The 23092-nt window shown below is 32.6% G+C and overlaps 3 protein-coding genes across 6 annotated transcripts in view; 1 reads left to right on the top strand and 2 right to left on the bottom strand.

The window, feature by feature from the left end:
• Positions 1-723: 723 nt before the first annotated feature.
• On the bottom strand, positions 724-2143 carry LOC657173 (serine protease HTRA2, mitochondrial). The gene is made up of 3 exons (XM_008192622.3): positions 1353-2143; positions 1117-1300; positions 724-919 (listed from the first exon to the last, which is right to left on the bottom strand). The coding sequence occupies exons 1-3, from the start codon at positions 2028-2030 to the stop codon at positions 867-869; spliced, it is 915 nt and encodes a 304-aa protein (XP_008190844.2). The 5' UTR covers positions 2031-2143; the 3' UTR covers positions 724-866.
• A 3729-nt stretch (positions 2144-5872) lies between these two features.
• On the bottom strand, positions 5873-7333 carry LOC103315141 (hypothetical protein). Of its 4 annotated transcripts, none has more exons than XR_001575595.2 (3): positions 6780-7240; positions 6643-6727; positions 5873-6588 (listed from the first exon to the last, which is right to left on the bottom strand). XR_001575595.2 is itself a non-coding variant. In XM_015984410.2 (3 exons), the coding sequence occupies exons 1-3, from the start codon at positions 7042-7044 to the stop codon at positions 5932-5934; spliced, it is 1014 nt and encodes a 337-aa protein (XP_015839896.2). In that variant the 5' UTR covers positions 7045-7333; the 3' UTR covers positions 5873-5931. The 4 variants fall into 4 exon arrangements, 2 of the variants coding, with proteins under 2 accessions (XP_015839896.2, XP_008201287.2); XR_010335519.1 differs by having other exon boundaries at positions 5873-6434; positions 6487-6588; positions 6643-7237; XM_015984410.2 differs by having other exon boundaries at positions 6643-6734; positions 6780-7333.
• Positions 7334-8175: 842 nt separating this feature from the next.
• Positions 8176-23092, top strand: part of LOC657249 (GTP-binding protein REM 1) — a 37415-nt gene continuing 22498 nt past the window's right edge. The window contains exon 1 of the mRNA XM_008192638.3: positions 8176-8724. Within this exon, the coding sequence (XP_008190860.2) occupies positions 8280-8724 (445 nt within the window). The 5' untranslated portion in view covers positions 8176-8279. The remainder of the gene's footprint in view (positions 8725-23092) is intronic.

The raw sequence follows: 23092 nt of genomic DNA, 5'->3' as shown, positions 1-23092 counted from the left end.
TTATAAAATTAAGTTGGTAACAATTAATAGGTAGGTAATGAAGAGTCAATGAAGCTTATTTATACTTCTATCTTTTTCAATGCAACTGAAGACAGGGTATATTTGTTTAGGTTTGAGTTTGAATATGGGAATCTAAAAATGCCATTTTTTTTAATCGTAAGAATTCTCGTGAAAGAGTCCAGATTCTTACTAAATCAGTAGTCATTCCAAAATTTTTCACTTATGCTGCAATAAATACGTACAGAAATAACTTTCTAAACGATATTTGAAAAGTTTTTCGTAAAAAAAATCGGTTTTTCCTTATTTTTACGTAACAAATTAACGATTACTGAAGTTATTCTCTTTTAATGACTGTGATAATGGACTTGATCGGATTACATGGATGAGTAAATAGGTAAAACAAAACTGTTTCAAGCGACTAGTTTTATTCTCTATTCATCATCATCAGAACAGAAACATTATTAACTTAATGGGAAAAATGAATCGGACATTTTTTATCCCACCCTTCTAGTGATAAATTGATAAACATCCGATTCAAGACATTTCTCGAATTAATTTAGTAATGTTTTGCTCCTGATGATGTTCAGTAGTGAAGAAACTAGTCGACTTGGAGCAGATTTATTTTATTTGTCCGTCCCCATAATTTGATCAGTATTCCAATTCCACAGAAAAAAAAATCATGCCCAAAATAATAGGTACAAATTGTTAATCATCTCCGGTAAATAAAAATTAAGCTTCTTAATTTATTTTGTTACAATACAAGCTTAAGTGGTTATCCTATTTTTGGTATTGCTATTTTTTGTACAAAATTATACAATATGGTCCCGATTTATAATCTTATTTTCCTTTAGTTGTATGTTTTTCTTTTACTTTATTTTGCGGTCAAAGTGTGCATTATCTAAAAATGTTTTTGCATAATCTGAAAAGAAAAACAACTTATTAAAAAAATGCTTTTTGTTGGTAATTTTTTGTAAAATACGATTTTTGTCGAAACTACTATTAGAAAGGTACCAACATCAAAAATCTAAGCGCATAAAAATTAATAATAATAATAATAATTGTTCAAAAATCACATTTTACGACACTAAACCACGAATCACGTTAATCCCTACATACCCACAGGGATTGCAAAACAAATCCCAGCAGTCAATCGCAAATTATTGATACCAATCACATGTCCATCCAAATTAACCAATGGCCCACCGGAATTTCCAAATGTAATAGAAGCATCGGTTTGTATGTAGGTCATAGGATAATTTCTCAAGCCGATGTCTTCAGCTGATCGATTTATGGAGCTCACCTTTAAAAAACCACCCAACGTTTTTTCCCAAACATTAGAAATGAAATATTACGATTCCGACCGAGACCGAATTTGTTAAAGACAAGGGACTTCCCAAAGCCACGACCCATTCGCCCACTATAGCGTCCTTGCTGGAGCCAAACTCCAGCACTGGCAGCTTTTTATCGGCATTAATTTTAATCAGGGCCAGATCTTTGGACACATCAACGTGCTCCAGCGATGCAGTGTAAGCCAGGCCGTCGTAAGTGATCACATTGATAATGCTCTGCGGTTGTTCTAATACGACGTGAGCGTTTGTCAATGCCCAGCCATCCTCATTGATTATGAAACCCGAGCCAGTGGATGTTATTACGGGGCTCTTTGTGTCGAAATCCACTTGCGATGGGTCGCTAATGATGATGTAGAGAACAGCAGGCGCGCACTTCTTCACCACGTTGTTGATGAAATTGAACTTTTCCCGATTGCTTTGCCTCTCATTTGCAATTTTTAGGACAGTAGGGACGTCCCTACTCTCCAGCTCCCAGCGCTTTTTAATTCCTTGGGCTTGATCTTTCCCAATCAAAAGACCCGAAGGGGAAACTCCCGAGGGATTTTTGTAAAGTAAATATGAAGCAATGGCACATGAAGTTAAAAAAGCAGCAGTCCCAGGAGCGTATCTTGATGGAGCAAATTTAGAAACTCTCACTTTTCCGAGCAGATATAATTTATAAAGTTTCGACCATATCGTCATAATTTGAACACATCCACGGTGAATTTAGACACGATAAACACTTTCACACGAATTTCAAACGTCAGAGCGACAGCATGATTTTGGCAATTTTTGCAAAAACTCAAACAAGAGTGCATTTATTCGAGTTTTTGCAGAATTCCATTATAAACCCACTGATTGTAGTCGTCCTCCGCAAAATGAGCGAACCTTTTCTAATCTCATTACTCCAATCTGGCACGAGACCTCAGCTGAAATTATTGTAGAAATAAAAGAGTCATTTTCTTCTTAAACGTGATTATCCGAATAAAAAACTCTAGTCGCAATCCAATTATTCTCCAGCATGGAATAATGAGATTTTTTTAATACGAATTAGCATTCAATGCGCTAAAATCAATCGGGGAAGTTAACTGAACCAAACCAAAGACCGGATTTTATTGAAATCTGTTCAGGCATCGATCTCGTCCATCTCGACTGATTTTCTTAAAACGAATCAATTTTTATCCGCCATATAAATTATCAGGATAAAAAGCCCGACAGCGGTTTGAAAGTAGAAAGGTGGAGCTTATTCTATTTTGCTGTAGGAAGCTCATGCACAAAAGATTAAAGTGGTTGTTTACAAGAAGCAACATCGGTACAGTTAATTAAAAATCGCAGGTCAAAGGTTTCTTGCTTATTTACTTTCCGCGATAATAATAGTGTTACAAAAGCAATGATTAAAGAAGAAAAATATACAGAAAGAAGCGAATAATGTGTTACTTGACGTACAATGAATAATAATGTAATTGGAAAATACTAACTTTTAATGAACACTTCAGTCCAAATGAAATCAGTTGAGTGTTTAAAATGAATCGTTAGTTTGAGTTTGAATTCCTCCAAGGATTGTGAAAAATTAATTACACCAAACTGAAAACACATTCAAATTATTAAAAAATCAGAGTATTTAATAAAAGTTTAATCAAGTTTAATAAATAAATAAATAAATAGTCTTTATGCGAATATTAGCACACATGACTGTGGTTAATATCGATATTTCCCGTAACAAAAGTTTGCCTGAAAAGAACAAGGAATGCTTTCAGTTCCACGCAATGTAATCCGCTTAAAAATGAGTTATAACAATAGTGGAGAAAATGTGTAACGTGTAATATCTGGGTGACCAAGAGAGAAAATCGTTTGTTAAATTGTGTCCCAGGGCAGCATTTTCTACCTACCAAGTAGGTAGAAAATTAAATAAGTCGGTAAAATCTGCATTTAGATTGCTTTGGGCGACCACTTCTTAATTAATTCCGATCATTCTATACGTGGATAATATATCCAGCAGCAAATTAATAATCCAGGGTTGAAGAGACAAGGTAGGTATGTTTTGATGGTGGAAATGGGCTATCTGTGCGAACAAGGAATCCACTCCGATCCGAAACCAGCTTCATTACCGCATCAGAGTGCCGATAATCAGGGACGGATCCGAAAAGGGATCACCGGAACAATGATCAGTGAATACACACATAAACTGAGAAAAAATTCTTTCGATGAACTAACTAGATTTTAATTACCAACTGAAGACAATGCCAATGCAATTTCAGAATTTTCAATAATTGTAAAAAAAGTTAAAATCATAATAAAACCCTTATCTCCAGTCATCAACATATCTATTTTTTTTGAACAATGACATCAGGTTTGTTATTTCTGATTTTTTTTGAAAAGGTCACACTTTACAATTTCTACAGAAGCTATGACCTAAAGGCTATATCGTGCGCCTAAAAATCAACAGTAAAACATTACAAAATACTTATATTTTCTTTGGTTTAGGTTTAAATAACTTCTTAAAGACGAGAAACACTCTTCCCAAAGATGTAATTGAAGTTAGGTATATGGCGGAATTTTTTAAGGAAAATTTAATTCTTTACAACTTTATTCCTAAGACTTCTGTATTTTTTGAGATCATTACTTTACAAGTAATTTTCAATTGATGGATTTTTTAATATTGATTCCGACAAAATTTCTTCTATAAATTAATTTTTTACGAAAAAATATGTAATACCATATCTTTTTTGTGTGGTTCTTTTTACAAATAAAACGAATTATTCATATTGCTGTTCTTAATTATTTTAATTTTTTTGACATAAAAAGTACTCCAAATGTCGTGAAAATTGGGATTCCACAGATTTATGTAATATCTTCTCAGCTTTCTGGTGCAAAATAAAATCAAATCCTATTTTTGATAGTTACGAAGATATGCATTTTTAAATGACATTAACTTCCATCTCGTTCTGATAAAAACAATTTTTTAATTTTCAATCAGCTTTAATTCGTGTATGTGATTTTTATTCTCCTGTATAAATCTATAAATCAATAAACCTAAAATAAAACTATTACTAAAAATGAAAGCTAATAAAAGATAGAACATTATTCCTCTGAATAATGACTGGAATTCTAAACTTCTTTACGAAAAAAAGACATCAAATGAACCGCGAAAAATATGTTACTAATCAAGGTACACAGTAAAGTACTTTGAATCACCGTGTGTAGTACAACCGAAAACACAATTTATAGAATAATATAAGCTTTGTTTCCACTTTTTTTTTAAATATGCAGTTGTCTTAACAATTTTGTTATCTCTGGTTTGGTGACTATTTTCATTTAGTTGGAATTTTCAAAAAATAAACAAACTTTTTTTCAGTCATGTGTGTAAAAAATATTCTATTTTCGCCTTCGTTTTTCCAAATTTTCTCTTCAAACGTAATTAATAACAAACTTAAATTAATTTAATTAATTTTTTTTAAACGAAAATGATCTTGAAGAAGGTATCTGCTAAAAGTATATTTGAGATATTCTGTACCTCTAAACCTAGTAATCACACAGAAATCAACGTTCTCTCTGAAAAAACTTAAGTTTTTCTCTTGGCACGTGTTTTTTTTTCAGAATTAAATAATTAATAAAAATATCATTTCTTATTATTTTTAACCAAACAATGCAATCTTGTTTTATGCAAAAAAATACATAAAAAAATTGTCGTTAGTCTCCAAAATCAATGAAATAATTAAAAATTCATTCAAAAGTAATTTTGGGGAAAGCCACATTATTTTTACATGAAACAACTTTTAACATCTAATGATCGATTATTTTAGAATTTTAGAAAATGTACTCGTAAATGTATAAAAATAGTAAAGGCTGAGTTGTGTGTGAGTAGTTTTTGAGATACCTACAGGAAAAAATGCTGTTCAACTGCACATACTAGTGCAATAAATGCATGAATACAAAAAAAACATTATTTTTATTTGATCTAACTTCAGTTTCTTGAACGACTCTCGTTAAGTGAATTTTATTGGTTTGATAGTTCTTCAGGTAGAGATGATGATCTGATTGGTTTCTTTAGGATGAGTTTAAAGTAAAGCATGAAATTCTGATTTATATTTTTGTTGAGGGTCATTTTTCAGAAAAATCCTCGAACAGGTTGATTTTAAATGCTACATTTTGACACCATAATGACATTTCTGACGACATTCGCTTTTGAGTAAGCAACCGTTATTTTTGGTCAATGTTTCGTTATCTTTCGTAAAAAAAATTGAAAAAAGAAATTAAAAAAAATCATTAAAAGAAAAAAAATAGTAAAAAATTTACTTTTTTCTACAGCCGTCAAAAAATCGTGACATTTATGCATGGTTACCTATGCGCGAAGTTTGACGTTTTTTCACTGTGAAAAAATATTATTTTTTCACGGTTTCACAGTGAAAAAATAATATTTTTTAACTGTGCAGGCAACTCGATTTTTCAGATCATTTTGTTCCAACTTATTTCTGTTACAATTTTAGTAACACGAAAAGACATCAACAGCAACCGAAATGAAGAGACGGATCGATAATGAGAGGTAGTTTTAAAGGTTTTATAATTATACAGAACAATATTACAAAACAATAATAATAGATATTTACTTTGACATATGAAAATTAAATGTGCATGACGAAAACGTGCCCCCGTTTATCCCCAGAGGCCTGAGTGAAGACGCTTGTAAATGAAAGTTATTTTCGCCATTAAAAGAAGCCGATGTAGAAGGTTGAGTGATTTTGTTTTCTTCTGTGGAGGAAGAAGGTTGAATTTTATTGGCAATTTCAATTTTATTATTCAAAGAGTCCTCGATGTAACTTTCTGCCACTGTGCTGCTTCTCCAGCCCCCATGACGTTTAATTGAAATTAGATCACCTCCAGCATTCGCCAAAAGAGTGGCAGAGCTTCTTCTGAAGCAGTGACCAGTATATTTTTTAGGTTCGTCTTTGTTAAGCCACTTTGCAATCAAACTTGGTATCTCTCCGATTTTGTTAATTCCAACATTTTGATTCACACATTTTCCGTTGGTATACTTTAAAAATAAACGGTCACTAGTCGCCCGTGGAGGCCGCAAAGCTCTATATTTTCTGACAATTTCTATATTTTCTAAATTTGAAACAGTAAATATTCGTTCGCAGTGGGTTTTTGTATCAGGCACCTTCACAATTAAGACAGACTGTTTATCTTCTATGTCAGTTAGCTTCATTTTAACTAATTCTTCACGTCGAAGGGCTCCCGATATACCCAAAATTAGCACAGTCTATAAATAAAACGAGTTGTTTTGATTTGTATTACACTAATATGATAAGTTTACCTTCATCAGTAAATATATCTTGTCATCTGCTTCATTAATAAACTTGCTAATGTCTTCTTTGTCTAAAATTTGCGACTTCTTGCTTCTGTAACCTACGCTTTTGCTTTTCAGGTAGGGCACTAACTTCGGAAACTTACGTGTATCGATATTCTCTTTAACGTTTAAGGTGGCTTTCAACATCGCATAAAGGGCCCAGAGTGTTGGTGGCTTTAAGGTGGTAGACTTTTCTTCCAAATACGCCAACAAAACATTTTCCGTTACTTGATCAATCTTTTTCATAGAACACCACTGCCGAAACTGAAGATACGTTTTTTCGTACTGCGGTCTTGATTTAGCAGGCAAAAGATTCGACACTGCCGCGCTTGCAATTGCATCTATTTCGTTTTCGCTGCTAAAATCCATCACACTTCTTCAACAAAAATACCTATTGTGACAAATTTTTCGCAACTATCACTTTTATTTATCATCGTAACCATGCAAGCAACTCGATTTATCAGACCATTTTGTTCCAACTAATTTCTGTTACTTTTTTCTTCATCTGGAGGCTGTAGAAAAAACGTTGTTTGTATTTCGTGGCGAAATTCATGTTTTTAATGGCGCCTTCGAATGTCTTTTAGGTCTCGACCTGGCGGTCTCGACTAAAATAACATTCTCAGGCGCCATTAAAAAAACACTCATTTCGCGCACTTAATACAAAAATTACTATTTGTCCTATTTTATAACGGCCAATTGTTTTTCCTGTTTGATTTTAAATTTTATGCGTTACTTCAAACTCCTCACTCTGTATAGTCAGTAGAATATACATAAATAAGTACTCGGAGTGAAAATAATAAAAATTGTCTACAGGGGGTTTTAAAAAAATATGGAGCTACAAACTTATTTTGTAAACTTCTTCAGTTTTCATTATTTTTTAATAGTTTTATGTTTCACACTAAGTAGTCGTTCCCTAACACAACAATGAATAATTATTTTTAAATTTCCTATCAGACTTTAGGAGATTTTTTAATTAAAAAAAATATAATTCATCAAAAAAATTACAATTTGTAGATGTGTCAACACTGGAAATTATTTCCTATGAAACCGTTTCAAAAATAATTTATTTTTATCAAATTCCATTGCGATCACGACTGTTAGACAACGTTGCCACATATCATTTATTTAAAATTCGTTATTTATCAATAACTTTAATACAAAGAATTTTTTTACCATTTTTACGTTTATATGTAAGCATATCTCTACCACACTCCATTGAGTTGGTGCGCCGGTTTTTGAGCACCCGGTATAAATAAGAGCATAATAAGTGTAAGAAAGCGTTTTTTGAACACTGCCATCAGTTTTACTTCAAAAACCAATCGGATTTTGAAAGCCCTCGAACTTTAAAATCACATCCAAAACCTTGCTGTTAAGGTTTGAATTTTTGCGTTTTCTGGAGTGATTCCAGTGTCCCCCAGCTCTGGTCCTGGCTCAGCTCCCTCATTGTTTCATTTTCCAGCTTCCACTCGTCCCGTTCCCAATCCATCTCCTCCACAAGGGAGGTGAATGTCGGTCCCAAAATAACCGCGATGGCGTCCATGCATCACGACGTCGCGAACTCTACCGACGCCTGAACTGGGCTTCTGAAAGCGTCAGTCAGTGCTATGGCGGATGATCATTCGCACGTGCCGCGCGCCAAAGCCCGATCGGCCTCCATATGCGCCACCAGCCTCGAGACCATCCCCCCGATGGGGGCCATCCCCAACGGGGGCACCCCGCAGAGCCGCCGCCGAAAGCCGGCCACGCGCTCGCAGAGCGCCCGCCTCAACAACAACCGCTCCATAAAGCGGCGGACGTTGGCCTCAGCCAACCAAATGGAAATGAAGGGCCACTGTAACAGTGAACCCAAACTGACCGACCAAGCGGGGGTCACCCCCGAAGTCTCCCCCAATATCAAAAGGAAAGGCTCCGCAAGGAGAGGCACTTCGGTGTATCACAGAAAATCCACCGCTTTTCTAGACGTGCCCGACACACGTGCTGCCAGGGGAAACCCCGAAGAGGAAGACGAGGATTCGTACAGATTGAGGTCGTTTAGTTTCACTTCCAAAGGTAAATCCGAAACCAAACGCAACAACACCTCGTTATTTGGCGAAAATAACACCAATTTGGCGATAATTACACGAATGAGGTTTTTTAGAATTTTTGAAAAAATCGCACGTGACGGGTTTCAAGTGATGGAAATATTTTTTTTGGTTGGTCAGTGCTGTTGGACGAAAATAACACCCAATTAGGCGCTGATTTAAATATTTCAGCGCAAAGAATGGAATTAACTAGACCACGTTCATTAGTGCTATCTATTCTCTTTTACTTAGGGTGGCATATTGATTAAATACGGGGATGATATGAGGACGCTCTTTAATTGGCCGTTGTTTTTAATTGACCGGCAATCTAAGCGTTTTTTTATGCGCAAAATAAAATGCTGGGTGTATGTCGGACGCGTTGCATCTGACAATAATATAAGGTATCAAGAGGCGTTTGTTTACAGGACAGTTAAATCGGAAAATTATGGACGGAATATTTTTATGATTCAGGAATTTTTAGTTCAGTTTTACGTTTCTTTCACTAAAATTGCGACAAATTTATAATAATTTATTTTGGAGGAGCATATGGTGGTGGGCGCCTAATAAAACGCAACTTTTTTATTCTTGAATCATACAATTAAATACTAATGTTTCTATCAGACTATGAGTAATGTAGACAAGTTGAATAACCTGTAAAAATTTGGCAGAAGTTTCTGCAGTGTAGTAAATAATATGTTGTGCTACAGTTTGTGTCAGAAACAAAATGTCTGGTATCAATGAATAAAAAAAAAACAAACTTTAAAGAGAAAAACACCAAATAGAAATAAAAAAATCAATACACTAAATTCGCTGTTCATTGTCTGTTTTTACTTCAACTAAGGTGTGATTAATTATTCAGAAGTGCGGACAAGTTTATTTTTTGGTAGATGATTTATTGTCGTTTCACCACCTTTCTGCGGCTTCTTCAGAACAATAAATAGGGATCCATTCCTGAAGAAGCCCCAAAATTGTGGCGAAACATAGACAATAAATCATCTACCAAATATACAAATATACCTTAATTTTCAGAACATAAAAAAATAATACGTGTAAACCCGGAGAATATGAGGTAAAGTCTTGTAAAAAGAACGACAAAGTAGTCAGATTTTTTGTGAATAATAATAATTATATAATTTTAATTTAGAGCAATTTAAATATACAGTGGCGTATTTAGGTGCATTGACAACAGTGTCTTCACAAAAAATATTATTGGTTAATTCAGAAAATAAGAAAAAAATTACAAATCTCCGCAAATGGAAAATTTTTATTGTCAGAGAGACATTTTTGGTTGTATTTGAGAAATTTGAAGCACTAAACGTCGACTTAATACCCTTGTAATACAAATCACCTTTCAAAATTTTAAATAGTGAAACCTCATATGAACTGTTAAACTGCATATACACTGCTTCATAACTGTTAAAGTAGTCTAATTATTCTAACATCAAACAAATTGTATGAATTTTCGAGCATTGGAATCTGATAAAAACAAATCAGTAAATATGTATTTGCTTTTAGCTTCATTTTTTTAGTTGATTTTCTCAAAAAATTTAGTAATATTTTTAATGTTTTTTAAATCAGTTTATTTGAATGAATATAGTAAATGCAGTTCTAGCACAAGTTCTCTAAATATGCAACATACTTTATACTTGTACTTATTAAATTTCTTTGTTATGTTAATTTAAAAAAGTTCTTTATAATGTCACCAATCATACACTAGATTTTTAAACCTCTCTTTTATTTTGTAAAATAAATATTAAAAAAAAACTTCTATTTATTTAAAATTTTTGTATAATATTACGTTGTCGTTGTTTTTTTATCAAACATTTTTACTCAGACTTTTCCTACCTTACTCATCGCGAATTTTCTGTAATATGAATAATTGAAACTACAATTAAAAACTTCTTAAAATTCACTAATCAACCAACTAAGAACTTAAGAAGTAAAAAATACGACGAAAACTTACAATCAGATCAACTGATTTAAAAAACGTAACCTGTCTATTAACTAGCTATTTTTTAATTCAAGATCAAAAAAAATGTCGCCCTTATAATTCTGCCACCCTGGGCTATAGCCCATTTAGCCCAGATGTAAATATGGCACTGTAGAAATAACATTTTAAATTATTTGATTATAAAAATCAAAACTAAAATACCACAGAACCCAAAAGCTATATTTTTTAAAATGATATTTAACAAAAACAAAGCGTCATTTTTAACATTCTTTTACGTTTTTGTTTGGCTTACATCAAAGCTTTATTTTAAATTAAAATTAAATGTTTTTGCTATACTCAATTGCATCTGATCTTTTCTGGAATGCAATTAAACAAAATAAATATGGATTTCAACTATTTAAAACAGATTTACAACTTCAGAATTATTTTTATAACGTTTTTTCAAATTAAATTTACGACTATTCTGAAATTCTATTACCAGTTTCTTAAATACTCTACTAAGAGGTTTTTCAAACGTACGTATAGATAACTTTCCTGTTCATTTTTGGAATTCATAAGTTCACAATCGTAAATTATTATTGGTTTTTGTTCATTGAAGTAAAGATATTGGCAAAAAATAAATCACAAAATAAAAATAGATGTAACAAAAATTGTAAAGCAAAATTAATATAAAAAAGACTTAAACGTCCTTTAATTCAAAATGATAAAATTCACTCAAGACTACTGAAAACCAATTCATAAACTACTGAAAACACTTCTCCCTGAAACTTTTAACGTAAACTCTTGCTATAAAACTAATCTTGTGCAACGAGTTTTCCAATATACGGTTTGGTTTTTAGTACCAGATTTATTTGACCAAGAAGTCTTTCGTTATATTGCAGTTTTGTGCTTGTACAGCATTAAAGATCAATATTTTACGAGAATTGCGATAGTTATTCCAATAATACATTTAACTTCTTGAAGCCATAAATTAACCACCAGAAACAAACACAAAGAAATTGAACAAAAATACGCTCAATTCCAAAAAGGCAGTGATGTTGGCAACATCGAATTACAGTAAAAATTGAGTTTTTTAAATAGCTTTCGTTGTAATAGCAATTTTCTCTACAAAGCGCGCGTTAAGCAACAAAAACTGCGAATTAATGGGCTTGTTAAAACCTTGTGCGTGATTTTTCTGAAAGCTTTTATAAGGTCAAAAAGTAGCAGTCGCGTCCTGCAGTCAATTAAGGTCCACAGGTCAGCAGGGACAGTTCCTGTCGAGCTGGATTGAAGGCCGCTGAACTGTGCAAAATAAAACTAAGAGCGAAGCATTAAATTTTTCACATGTCTGTTGTAAACGTTTCTGCTGTGTTTAAATCAGGATTGGGACTTGTTTCTCTCAAACTTTTCGAATAATCCAACTTAATTTTCTTCCGAAACAAAAGGAAAAGCAGCGCAGCTGGAAAAACGTGGCCAGAATCAATCAGTACGTGGTTGCGAGATTGTTTCACATTTTGAGCCGACTAAACAAAGATTAAGGATCGGGACAAAGGCTTCATTTTTAGTGGCTAATTAAAGCAAACAATGGCACAAAAACATGGCCATTGTTGCGGTAATAAAAAGGCTGAATATTAACGCTAAATTAACCCCAATTAGAGCCGGTCTCTAGTACTTTTCCGGCGCTTTGTCAAATATTTGTCCAGTCTGCTGCGGGATTTTTCGCTTGATTAGCACATATTTAGGGCAATATAAAAATTTTACTTTTCAAATAATAAACAATGTGGGTATGGACGTCATTCGAAAATTGTTGTTTGTATTTGGGCTATGAATATAAAAAATTTTACGTGCGACTTGAAATTAGAAAAATAGACAACAAATGGTACAATCTAAACAGTTTACTTTAGTTATAAAGTAAAAGTGAGGCGAAATTAGATGCTCAAAGTGGATTACATCAGCGCATAGACACTAAGCCAAAGATCCTCAAATCATCTTAGCTTCCGAGCGAGATTGTTTCGATTCATGCTTATTCACAGAAACATCTATAGGTAATCAAGTGGCGCTCGCTCTTTTCGCAACCTCACCGAAATAACAGCAGCCGCTTCCACACATTTCATACCAAGAGTGATTCTATTTTAAAGCAGATTTCTATATTTAGCCGTCTAAAATTTTGCCATGATAATCAATTCTGTTCTGTTTATTTTTTCAAACTGCGCCCGAAATATAGAATATCCGTTAACATGCATGCATATGCCAAACGAGCCAATTATAAATGTTCCTTGATCATTTTAAGCAATTTATTAAATTCCATCCAATTCGCTCCAAAATTTAATTGACTTGCTTGGAAATTGATCATTTTTGTTCCGATTAACTCGATTGTATCAAATCGTTTCGTTTTTGGTCGAGTTTATTCCAATAATGGAAAACGGAAAATTGGGAACAAACACAAATGTGTAAATCAAGTAAATTCAAATTTTATCGTTTCGTTATACTTTTTTTTGTTTGAAGTAAACCTCAAACTAGCTTATAAAATACGAAAACTTGAAGACAGGTGACGAAGGTTTCATAGTTTAAACATTTGGTATAATGCTGTGTGTGACATTTGGTGGAGGCGCCGGGTTTTCACTGTCGTGACAACAATTCTGAAAAGCTGGTCAAATGTCATAAGCAGGAAATTCAGCAACTGTTAACCTTGTTGCGGTTAACACCCTATTGCAAAATGTAATCACCAAGCAATATAAACGGTTGAGTAGCCGACAAGAAAATATTTGAAAATTAATTTGTCCAACATTCGAAAAAATTATCAAGACAAGTTAATACATAAATGCAGTAAAATTTCGACAGTACAAACTGCATTAAAAAATCGAGTCACTCTGCAATAACAGTGACCGTCAGCATTTATTCTGATTTAATTAAAAAAAAATTCTATCGGTTCACAGTTTTTAGTTACGAAAAATAATTTTCTTATTTAAAATGCTTCCAATTTAATAATATTGATGGTTTTAAGGCATACAGTATCAGAAAAAAGTTTCAATACAGTAAAATCTCTCTTAGCGGACAGCTCCTATAAGCGGACCCCCGCTTTGAGCTAATGTATTTCAAATGGTTTATTTCTTTTTTACGCGTACTCTCCAATAAACGGACGCAAACATTGAAATTCGGATCGCTGGAAACAAAATCTCTCCTTTAAGCGGACAACTTGGTATACGCGCATGTGCTATTATTATGTCAAACCGTCAGAAAATTCGGGAAATTACATGTTTCATTTTAGTATTAAAATGATTTAGTTTTGTAAAGAGCGACATTTTTTTGAAGAAATAAAGAACTGAAAATTAGACCAATCAACTTATAATTATTGCTTTATAAAAGCGCAAAAAAAAACGTTTTCCGAATTCAATGAAAGTTAAGAATAGGTTTGCAGAGACATTTGTCACAATATATATTTTAAATACATTTCTAGCGAATCTACAATTATGGTGAACAATAAGACAAAGTAAATTTTGAAGAAAAATGATTAATTTTTTCCCAATAAATAATTGATAACTGATAAGTATTGTTAATGTACAAAATATTATCATGCTGTTAGTAATTCTTTGTTTTTTTTTTAATTTTGTGTCTATGTGTTCTATGTATCTTTATTAATTCTTTTAAAAGGACACTTCCATTAGCCCGATAAAAAACGTGTCACTGTCAGTGTCCGCTTATAGGAGATTTTGTTACAGTTTAAGTAAATTAGCTCCTGATCCTTTATGTTCTTAAAACTAAGAAATTTTCATCAAATTCTAAGGGTTTCCGAAAATCGACACAAAAGTTTTTGTGACAAAAATATCTTACCGAATTACTAGTAAACTGCTGATTCGGACTACAACTGAAACATTTTGACCAAAAAAAAAACAGAAAACTATAAAATTAAGTCCGAAATGTGAGTGTTTTGTACACTTTGAGGAGTTTTTCGAAGAAAATTTAATGAATTTTAAAGATATGACACAAATCAATAGAATAAAAGAAAAGTGGTTCCTAAACTTAATAAAAAGCAAAGAAGATACAGAGATGTGTACCTAATAGTTACCTGTTCAAGTGAGTTGAAATTTCCTTTATTTTCTTTGAGATAGATTATTTAAAATTCGTTTAAAATTTAAAGTGCATTTGAGACAAAAAAAGTGCAGTTATAATGTTGCCATTTCCTGATTTCATATGCTTTAGTTTACTTAACACAAAACAAGTGATCAAAAAAAATCTGTTATAAAGGTAGGCTTTAACTATTTTTAAGTCGCATAGATCATTATTACTCTTCGATTTTGTGTAAGAAAGTGCAAGCTAAAAATAAATTGTAGCTCGTGTATGTTTTATTTTAATAATTTCTGTTTACTGAGTTTAAATTTAAAATGTGTGCATACATTAAAAATGTAGATATTGACGGAGAAAATCTCTAATGTTTTTAATTGACTCGCATCACCCTGTTATTTGACAAATCGATAAAACCTAAAGGTTCTATGATTACATTTTGAATTTTATACCCAAGTGAACGGTTCTGTTCATTTAACCAAAAATCGTGTAATTTTTAATTGAAACCACCAACAAATGCAGGAAATTAAACTTGAACTAATGAGTGCAAAATCCCCGGCCATATTTTATGCAAAAGTGCATTTGAAACAAATAGAATGCAAGTAAATGCATTTGGTGCCGTTGTGACTATTTATTGCAAGTAAAGACATTATTCACTCCAGTTTGCCTCTTGAATTTCAATGAAGCGAAGAATCCCTCCTGTTCCATTATTTCTCCAATCAAAAGTCGCAAATATTGCAACAGATTTTTAAGTTATTCCTGTCGCAACTCAACCTGAACTAATTCCACTTAATTCCTCCTCTCAGCTCTCCGAATCTTCCAGTTCTATTCCTGCTTATAGACGTAGAAATTTTGTTTGTCTTTGCATTCGTTACCGCGATTAGTGACACATTTGGACGCAACATTATGCGTTGAAAACACGCGGAAAATTGCAAATTCAAACTCGTCCAACGGAAACTTATATTTTCGAGATAATTGAATTTTATTATGTCACGTCCCGATTTATACAGAACACGAGTTGAATGCGGGCATATTTGCACAACTTTCAGGACCTCAAGACTAAAATACTACTTAAGAATTTGTTTTTATTTAATTTTGTACACGATATTTGAGTTGAGCTGGGCTTTTGGGAGCACGCTGCTACTTAGTGGGTTTTTGTGCGAGATAATATCGACCAGCAGGTTATCTATACCCACATTCCCCTCATGTATGCCACCCTGAATTTGGGGTGATTATTATGTAACATATTTGCCAACGTTTTAAACTTTCGGCCAGAAAAAGCCTAAATGAAATATATCCTTTGCTAAACTTTTTGTGTCAAGTTAACTTCATAGATAATGTTCGGGAATACAACTAATTTAGATTTAGGTGAACAATTTAATTAGGAGATGTCAACGAAACTAGTGGTAAACGGGTAAATCAATTTCGCTGGCGTTCATGTCAAACCAGATGTCAATTAGCAGAACTCGCTTACAATACTAAAGGTCATGTACAAACAAGAAACGAGGAAATGAGCAAAATTATTTTTGCGATTTCACGCGAGGAAAATCCTTATTACGGACAGAAAGAAAATAAAAGAAACTCGAACAACTTTATGAAATAAACTGATCACAATGATTATTAGCGACCATTTTCAAAAAGAATTTATTTTACACACAACCGCGGTGTAATTTTACCGATCAAAAGGGTATTGGATGTTTGGTTGCCCTGGGCAAAGTTTGCGTCCATCGTTTATTTTACGTTCCGGTTTTATGCAAAATTTATACCTTGCTGAATTTTTTATGTACGAGTAAAAATCAAATTATCTATAAAAAAGCAAATTTATGTAAACATCTAATTTTGCCTGGTCTAAGTGATGAGTTACTTATCCGTATGTATAATCACAAATGTAAGAAAGAAGAAAGATGAAAGAACTCGAAATTAAATTATGGCCAATGTAATATAAGGTAATTCAGGGCAGGGACGCAAATTTACATTTATTTTTAGTAAAAAGGCGCAAAGCATCCAGAAAATCCTAGTAAACTTGAAACGCCTTAAAAACAAGTTAAACGAGGATAACCTACGAGGAACAATTATTAAGACATAAAAACCAAGAAGAAACTACAAACATTAAAATAAACCATCAGGCAAAACACATCGTAACCGAAGACACGCATTCTTCGTATATTTTTTATAGAAACTTTCTATTAAAAAAAAACACCAATTAAAATGTCTAAATACTATCTTCGAATCAGAAACTTATTCAACAATCTGGAATGAATCCTAAAACCAATATTCCTAACAAAATATTTTAAAGAATACTCAATAAAAATTTAAATCGGAACCTACACAAAGTGGTTTCCGCTAATTTAAATCTACCACAGACAATATTACACCACTGAAAACAACTTTATCGAACTTAAAAAGGACTTTTACACTGCTCATCTAAACTTTACCTAATTGTGTGGAATAGACGGGAAAATAATCGCCCTTGGAATTTTCTAAATAACGAAACCTTTGAAGTATTCGTCAATGGAAGAACATCTACTACAAACAATCTAAAGGAAATGCAGATTTTCAAAAATCGATCCGAGCAACAACTTTATTTAACATAATAATAAATTGTATAACTAGCAATATAAAGCCTCCAAAAAAGTTTAAAAACATACAGTGCGTTCAAAAAGTCTTTAGATCAACTCTTGCTGTGGAATTTAGATTTGACAGATTTTTTTGTCTTTGATAGATTATCGTTTGATTCTGTTGAAATGTCAAACGCAAAACAAAAAAAACGCGATTTTTTTCAACGCCAGTATTTTCGTATGTAGTAATCGTAAGAAATAAATATACGTTTAAAATTCCACAGCAAGAGTTGATCCAAAGACTTTTTTAAAGGCACTGTATTTCTATATTGAATATACCACAATATTTTACCAAAAAAAAACATGAAATCATCAAGTAATTTACTACTCTAAAGTCATTAGATTACAATAGTTTTTTCAGTGTTTTAGACCACTAACACAACAGGTGTTTGTTTCTCACAGGAAAACAACTAGATGTGTGATCCTTACTAAACTTTATAAACCATTCCCTTCGAAGTTTACGTTAAATAAAAATGAACTAACTTTTTGTAACTTTCACTTACTTAGGGATACATAAAAAAATTACAAAAAGAACACAAACAAAATTTTCCGATTATCACAAAAAACCTCCTTCACAGTGCCATCCTGAAAGCTCTCCAGTCAGATCAGGTTTACAAAAGATTGATGATCTGCACAGATTCTTTAAGTAGCAACAAATTTTTAACCAAGGAGAAATTTACAAACAAAAAAACTATTCTCGTTAAATGAAGTATATCGAATATTCAACAAGCAAAAAAAAGAAGAAAAAAATTATCTAGCGTTTAAGACAAGAATACACCACCTGAAAAAATCCAACCCCTGTCAAGAAAGACTAACTAACATACCTTACTACAATGCCCAAAGAATTATTAGATTAGAACCTTCAGAAGAATAAATTTATTTCATGAATTTTAATGTAATTAATTTGCTGCTGAAGCACTTTAGTTTAAATTCTATTTCTACAAGACGTTTAATTTACTTTATTGGCCGTCATACTTCTATCAGTGAGTGAAATGAATAATTTAAGAAATTTCGATGTGTGATGTTCATCTTATAGACTTTTTTAAAATCTATTAAATAGTTTATAAAAAATACCTAAGTCAAAACTATCGTCTTATTTCAAATAAATGAAAATTGTGCGTGATTTTTTTGTAGACTGTTAGCATGTAAAATTGGGAATAAAATGTTCAGAACAGATAATTAACGAAAAAGAAGAAATCTCAAACAATTTCACACCTCAGGACTTCAATAACCCGCTCATTTATTTAATAATAAAGCTCCAGTCTTAAAAGTTTTTTCGCATGACGAAAAACTAAAAACGTAAATAACACCAACGACAATTTGCAAGTTGGAGAATCAATTTAAACTTTTAAACTCAAAGCTAAAATAATTTACAATTACGGTACTATTCGAGAAAAGTAGTACACAATTTATGAATAATTTTATTAGAATAGCATCTTTTGTGGTTTAGAAATTATAGCTTTTTCCATTATCTATGATTTACGAGATATCTGGGGACTTGTCTACTTTTCCAAGACAAACAAACCGGGCAAAGTGTAATTTACGTAAATGTTGAGAAAATTCTCCCAGCAATAACAACTGTTCCAAACTCACGCAACTTCTCCCCGGAATTTATGGCAACAAATAATTGAACTGTCCGAAAGGGAACAAGAATTCCAAAATAGCTCATAATGTCGAGGAAACACATTTGCAAACCCGCCACTCATATAACCGTTTCGTTTGTTGTGTTTGCTGGGCAAAATGAAATATGGAACACGGCTATTTTTGATTTGGAGCACTGTTGATTTTTTAATCCTCGCTTTAATAAAAACTTTGCGCACACAAAAGTCTGCCCAATTCGTTAAAGAGCTCAGCTGCAGCTGGCACAATACTTGAATATTTCACAGTACTTTGAAACATACTCGTCAATTGTATTGCAAGTTTATTAGAACACGGGAGGGCGGTTTTCAATTCTTTCAGCCAGTGCTGTAATGAATTTTGTGTCCGAAAGAAGATTACATGATGTTAAGTAAATTGAAGTACTCGGGTTCGAGTCATAGGACTAGGACATAAATTGCTCTGAGCCAAGCGCCTTATTAATTGATCGACGTGATCCTAGAAGGATGTCAAAATTAAGGGACCTCTGATCGTATCAAGTTAACGTGAGACAGCGAATTGTAGAGATTTCCCGCAGAAATTGCAACTTGCATCTACTCAAAACTGGGGCAATTGAGAGCACCGGGTGATGACACAAAACGAGCAAATCCTCGAACTTTGACTATTACATCCGAACTCCAAAGAGCCATCCATGTAAATGCAAATTTTCGCCAAGTAAATAAACATTTTGTGCAATTTTGAAAAATTGCGCAAGTTGGAACAGAAGACATAAAAATGGCAGTTATTCCCTTTGTACCAAATGTCCAATTTTCCTAATGAACAATCCAATTCTTGCACTGCTTGAAAGTGGCATAAAATTGATTTACGTCGGATTGTAGCCACGGAATATTTTACCTTGCAATAAAGCCGACGTCTCTCGATGGAGATTTATTATTTTGTTTGTCGATCGGAAGCAGTAACACTTTTTCTTCGAGTGGTTACCACATTTATGAATCTCCTTTGTTGTCAAATGTGTTTATTATCCGATCCCTTAATCAAATAAACATCAGGTCGAAAATACGAGCGAATAAACATCGCAAATTTTATGTTAAATAATTTCCTGTTTTGTTTACGTACTTGCGCACTTTGTTTTTTTGCAAAGTAAACTTGATAGTGTAAAGCGAAATGGTGGATTGGACGAAATATTTTATTTATGAAGCTCGTTCGGCGTTCACCAGAAATTATACAGAATGGCGAACCGCAGAGACAACAGGTAGAGCAAACGCTACGCAGTAATATTCTAATAACATTAGGTCGGTTGATGTCCATATCAAATATGCTATTTCCGAGACTGGAAGGATTCGAAATGGTCTTGTTTTTGACTGACATGTTTTGGTAATTTATAGACGAACATTGCAAATTGCAAATTCCTCAAACTCACAACCCATTTTTCAAGCAATTGTATTTCTCCTAAATCAATAAAAAACAACTCATTTAAAATACAGCACAGAAGTTAATAAAGCTCATTTTGGGTAAAAGATATTCATCAAGGCGAATAAAAACAACAATAATGATAACGATTTTCTTATTTTTTATTTATGTTATAAATTTATACGAAACTTGTTATATATTTTTGTGGTTGATTTATTTATTATGTTACTAGAGACTAACCCTATTAAAAAATATTACTCATTTTATAATTAAAATCCACTGTCTCATAAATTTATGCTTGGATAGCAAGTAAAATATTACAACAAATTAAATCTTATTGAATTAAAGACAAATAAATCAGGTTCAAAAAAATTAAATAAAATCCAATGTAACTACGAGTATACGGATATCTAACAGTTAGGAGATGAAATGACGTATAAATAAAACGTTCCCGTCCACGATAGTTCCGCTAATTTCGCTAGAGAGCGCGTTAGTACCATTATCTATCTCAATTTTGAGAAAATGGTTGTAGTTCTATAAAGGTTAACACAGAGCTAACAAAAGAAATACAGGTAGGTAGGGCATTAAATTCTCAATAGTAAGACATAAACATAATGCAAAAATTTTATCGTAAACTATAAAAAAAATCAAACTTTAATCAACTTGCATTCTGCCCCAAATTTTTCAAAACGCTACGAATACGGTTATAGATGCAAGAAGTTGTAGAGAATTAAATTCTCTACAAAAAAGTCTACGAGACCATATCGATATTTTCAATCATTTAGGCCCCAAAAGTGTTCAAAGACGTTCAAAAAATGGATTCCTTTCATTTTGCCGGTGGTCAAGTAACGGAAAGTTAATTTATACCTAAACCGTTGAAGATAAAATTATGGTATCGCGGATTTTTTTGTAGAGAATTTAATTCTCTACAACTTTGTTCCTCACACTTTTTTGCAACTTCAACCATATTCGCAGAGTTCGCCAAAATATAAGGTGGAACGCAAATTGATAATTCTAAGAGATAATTCTTCGCGCACCGTCGCATTTTTATCAAAACGCTGGAAATATGGTTGAAGATATAAAAAAAGTGTAGAGAACAAAGTTGTAGAGAATTAAATTTCCTATAAAAAAGTCCGCGGCACCATATTTCTATCTTCTACAGTTTAGATATAAATTAACTTTCCGTTACTTGACCACTAGTAGAATGAGACGAATCCGTCGCTTCAGCGTCTTTCAACGTCTTTAAGTCCTAAACCGTTGACAATAGAAATATGGTTTCCGGACTTTTTTAAGGAAAACTTAATTCTCTACAAATTTCTTCCTAACATTTTTCATGTATCTTTAACCATATTCGCAGCATCTTAAAAAATACGAGACGATGCGTAAATTTTAAATATTTTTTCTCATGTTTTCTCAACACTTTTGCATTTTTTCCAAGTAATTAGAGAATTGGTGAGATTTAAATTAATGTAAAACGATTTAGCGTCGAGACGATACAACGCTTGAAGCGCCCTCATTTGTACTCCGCCGTACTATTTTTTTGGGTTCAATAAATCCTGCGATTTTGTATCTCGTTTCGTCTCCTAACTTATAGTCCTCCGTAGACCATTCTTTGTTTTGAAGTTTGGCTCTTTTTTTAAAAATATAATTTAACACACTTGAATTCGAAGTATTTATATACTATTTGAGCACAAATATAAGAGCAGAGAATGTTTGAAAAACAAAAGGATTAAGAAAATGACAACAAAGTGAAAAATTGCAACCATAAGTTAAAAATAAATTAGGACGGAACATTTCCAGCCAAAACACTATAACTACAACAGTATCGGTCAATTTTTGTGTTACCATTGTTTTAATTTAGGCCCGATATTTGCGCAAGTTGGTGTGCAATTGTGTCGAGAACAAAACTAGATTTTCCAGTGGAGATTAAACAATGCGTTTTAACAAATCGCTATTTTCAAAGTTGGCACCTTTCCAACAAATCGAAACAACGAAATTAAGCATGAAATGAATCAAATGTCCATAATTTGAATATTTGCAAGTCAGGAACACGTCTGATACTTTTCTAGAACTGGTCCAAAAATAGCTTTATCCTGATCGGTATTGTTTATTGAGCAGCACGTACAGAAACAGAACCGTCGTGTAACCGCTCCGTGAAAATGTTTGCAAATATTTATACTAATAATAGATAACCATGTGAGCGGTTGGAAGTGTAGTTCAAGTCGTAAGCTGCTTTCAGTTCCTTGAACTAATATTTTTGGAAGCGGTTGTAGGAACTCTTTTTGAAGTTTAGAAGGTAGAACGTTAACATTCTCATTTCATAAATTTTACTACAGAAAATTTCGCTTCATTTATTCACAACAGCTACGGTTTAATTACAAATAAAAGTGCGATATGTTGTACTAAATTCACGCCTGAAACTGCAACACTGCAACAAAACGCAGAAATATATTTTTATTATTTAAAAATTTGCTATTTATTGTTATTGTTATTGTTATCAAACTATTTATTGTTTTTGCAGCTGAAACTAGAATAATTGTAGAAATTTAATTCAGTATTATCTTTTCATTATAAAAATAGCAGACTTTATTTTAGTAACTATAAGCAGGAACAATTGCTTTTTCATCTTTTCAAATTGCAACAATGTAATTTAACATCATTTGTGGTTTATCAATATTTCTAAAAAATAAATATTTCTGTATAATATTTCGATACTATATGTTTTCCAAACATTTTCTCCA

The sequence above is a fragment of the Tribolium castaneum genome, chromosome 1 (assembly GCF_031307605.1).
Source record: "Tribolium castaneum strain GA2 chromosome 1, icTriCast1.1, whole genome shotgun sequence".
NCBI classification, from domain to species: Eukaryota; Metazoa; Arthropoda; class Insecta; order Coleoptera; family Tenebrionidae; genus Tribolium; species Tribolium castaneum.
Note: the sequence above shows the minus strand (reverse complement) of the source record. Positions and strands in the feature narration are given on the sequence as shown.

Bases quoted from the DNA above. Each gene is read 5' to 3' on its own strand.
- LOC657173 (XM_008192622.3), bottom strand. From the start codon at position 2,030: ATGACGATATGGTCGAAACTTTATAAATTATATCTGCTCGGAAAAGTG. The intron at 1,301-1,352 runs GTAATATTTCAT...GGTTTTTTAAAG, and splicing joins ATTCGGTCTCGGTCGGAATC to GTGAGCTCCATAAATCGATC. The intron at 920-1,116 runs GTATGTAGGGAT...TTTTCTTTTCAG, and splicing joins TTGTTTTGCAATCCCTGTGG to ATTATGCAAAAACATTTTTA.
- LOC103315141 (XM_008203065.3), bottom strand. From the start codon at position 7,044: ATGGATTTTAGCAGCGAAAACGAAATAGATGCAATTGCAAGCGCGGCA. The intron at 6,589-6,642 runs GTAAACTTATCA...TTTTATTTATAG, and splicing joins AGATATATTTACTGATGAAG to ACTGTGCTAATTTTGGGTAT.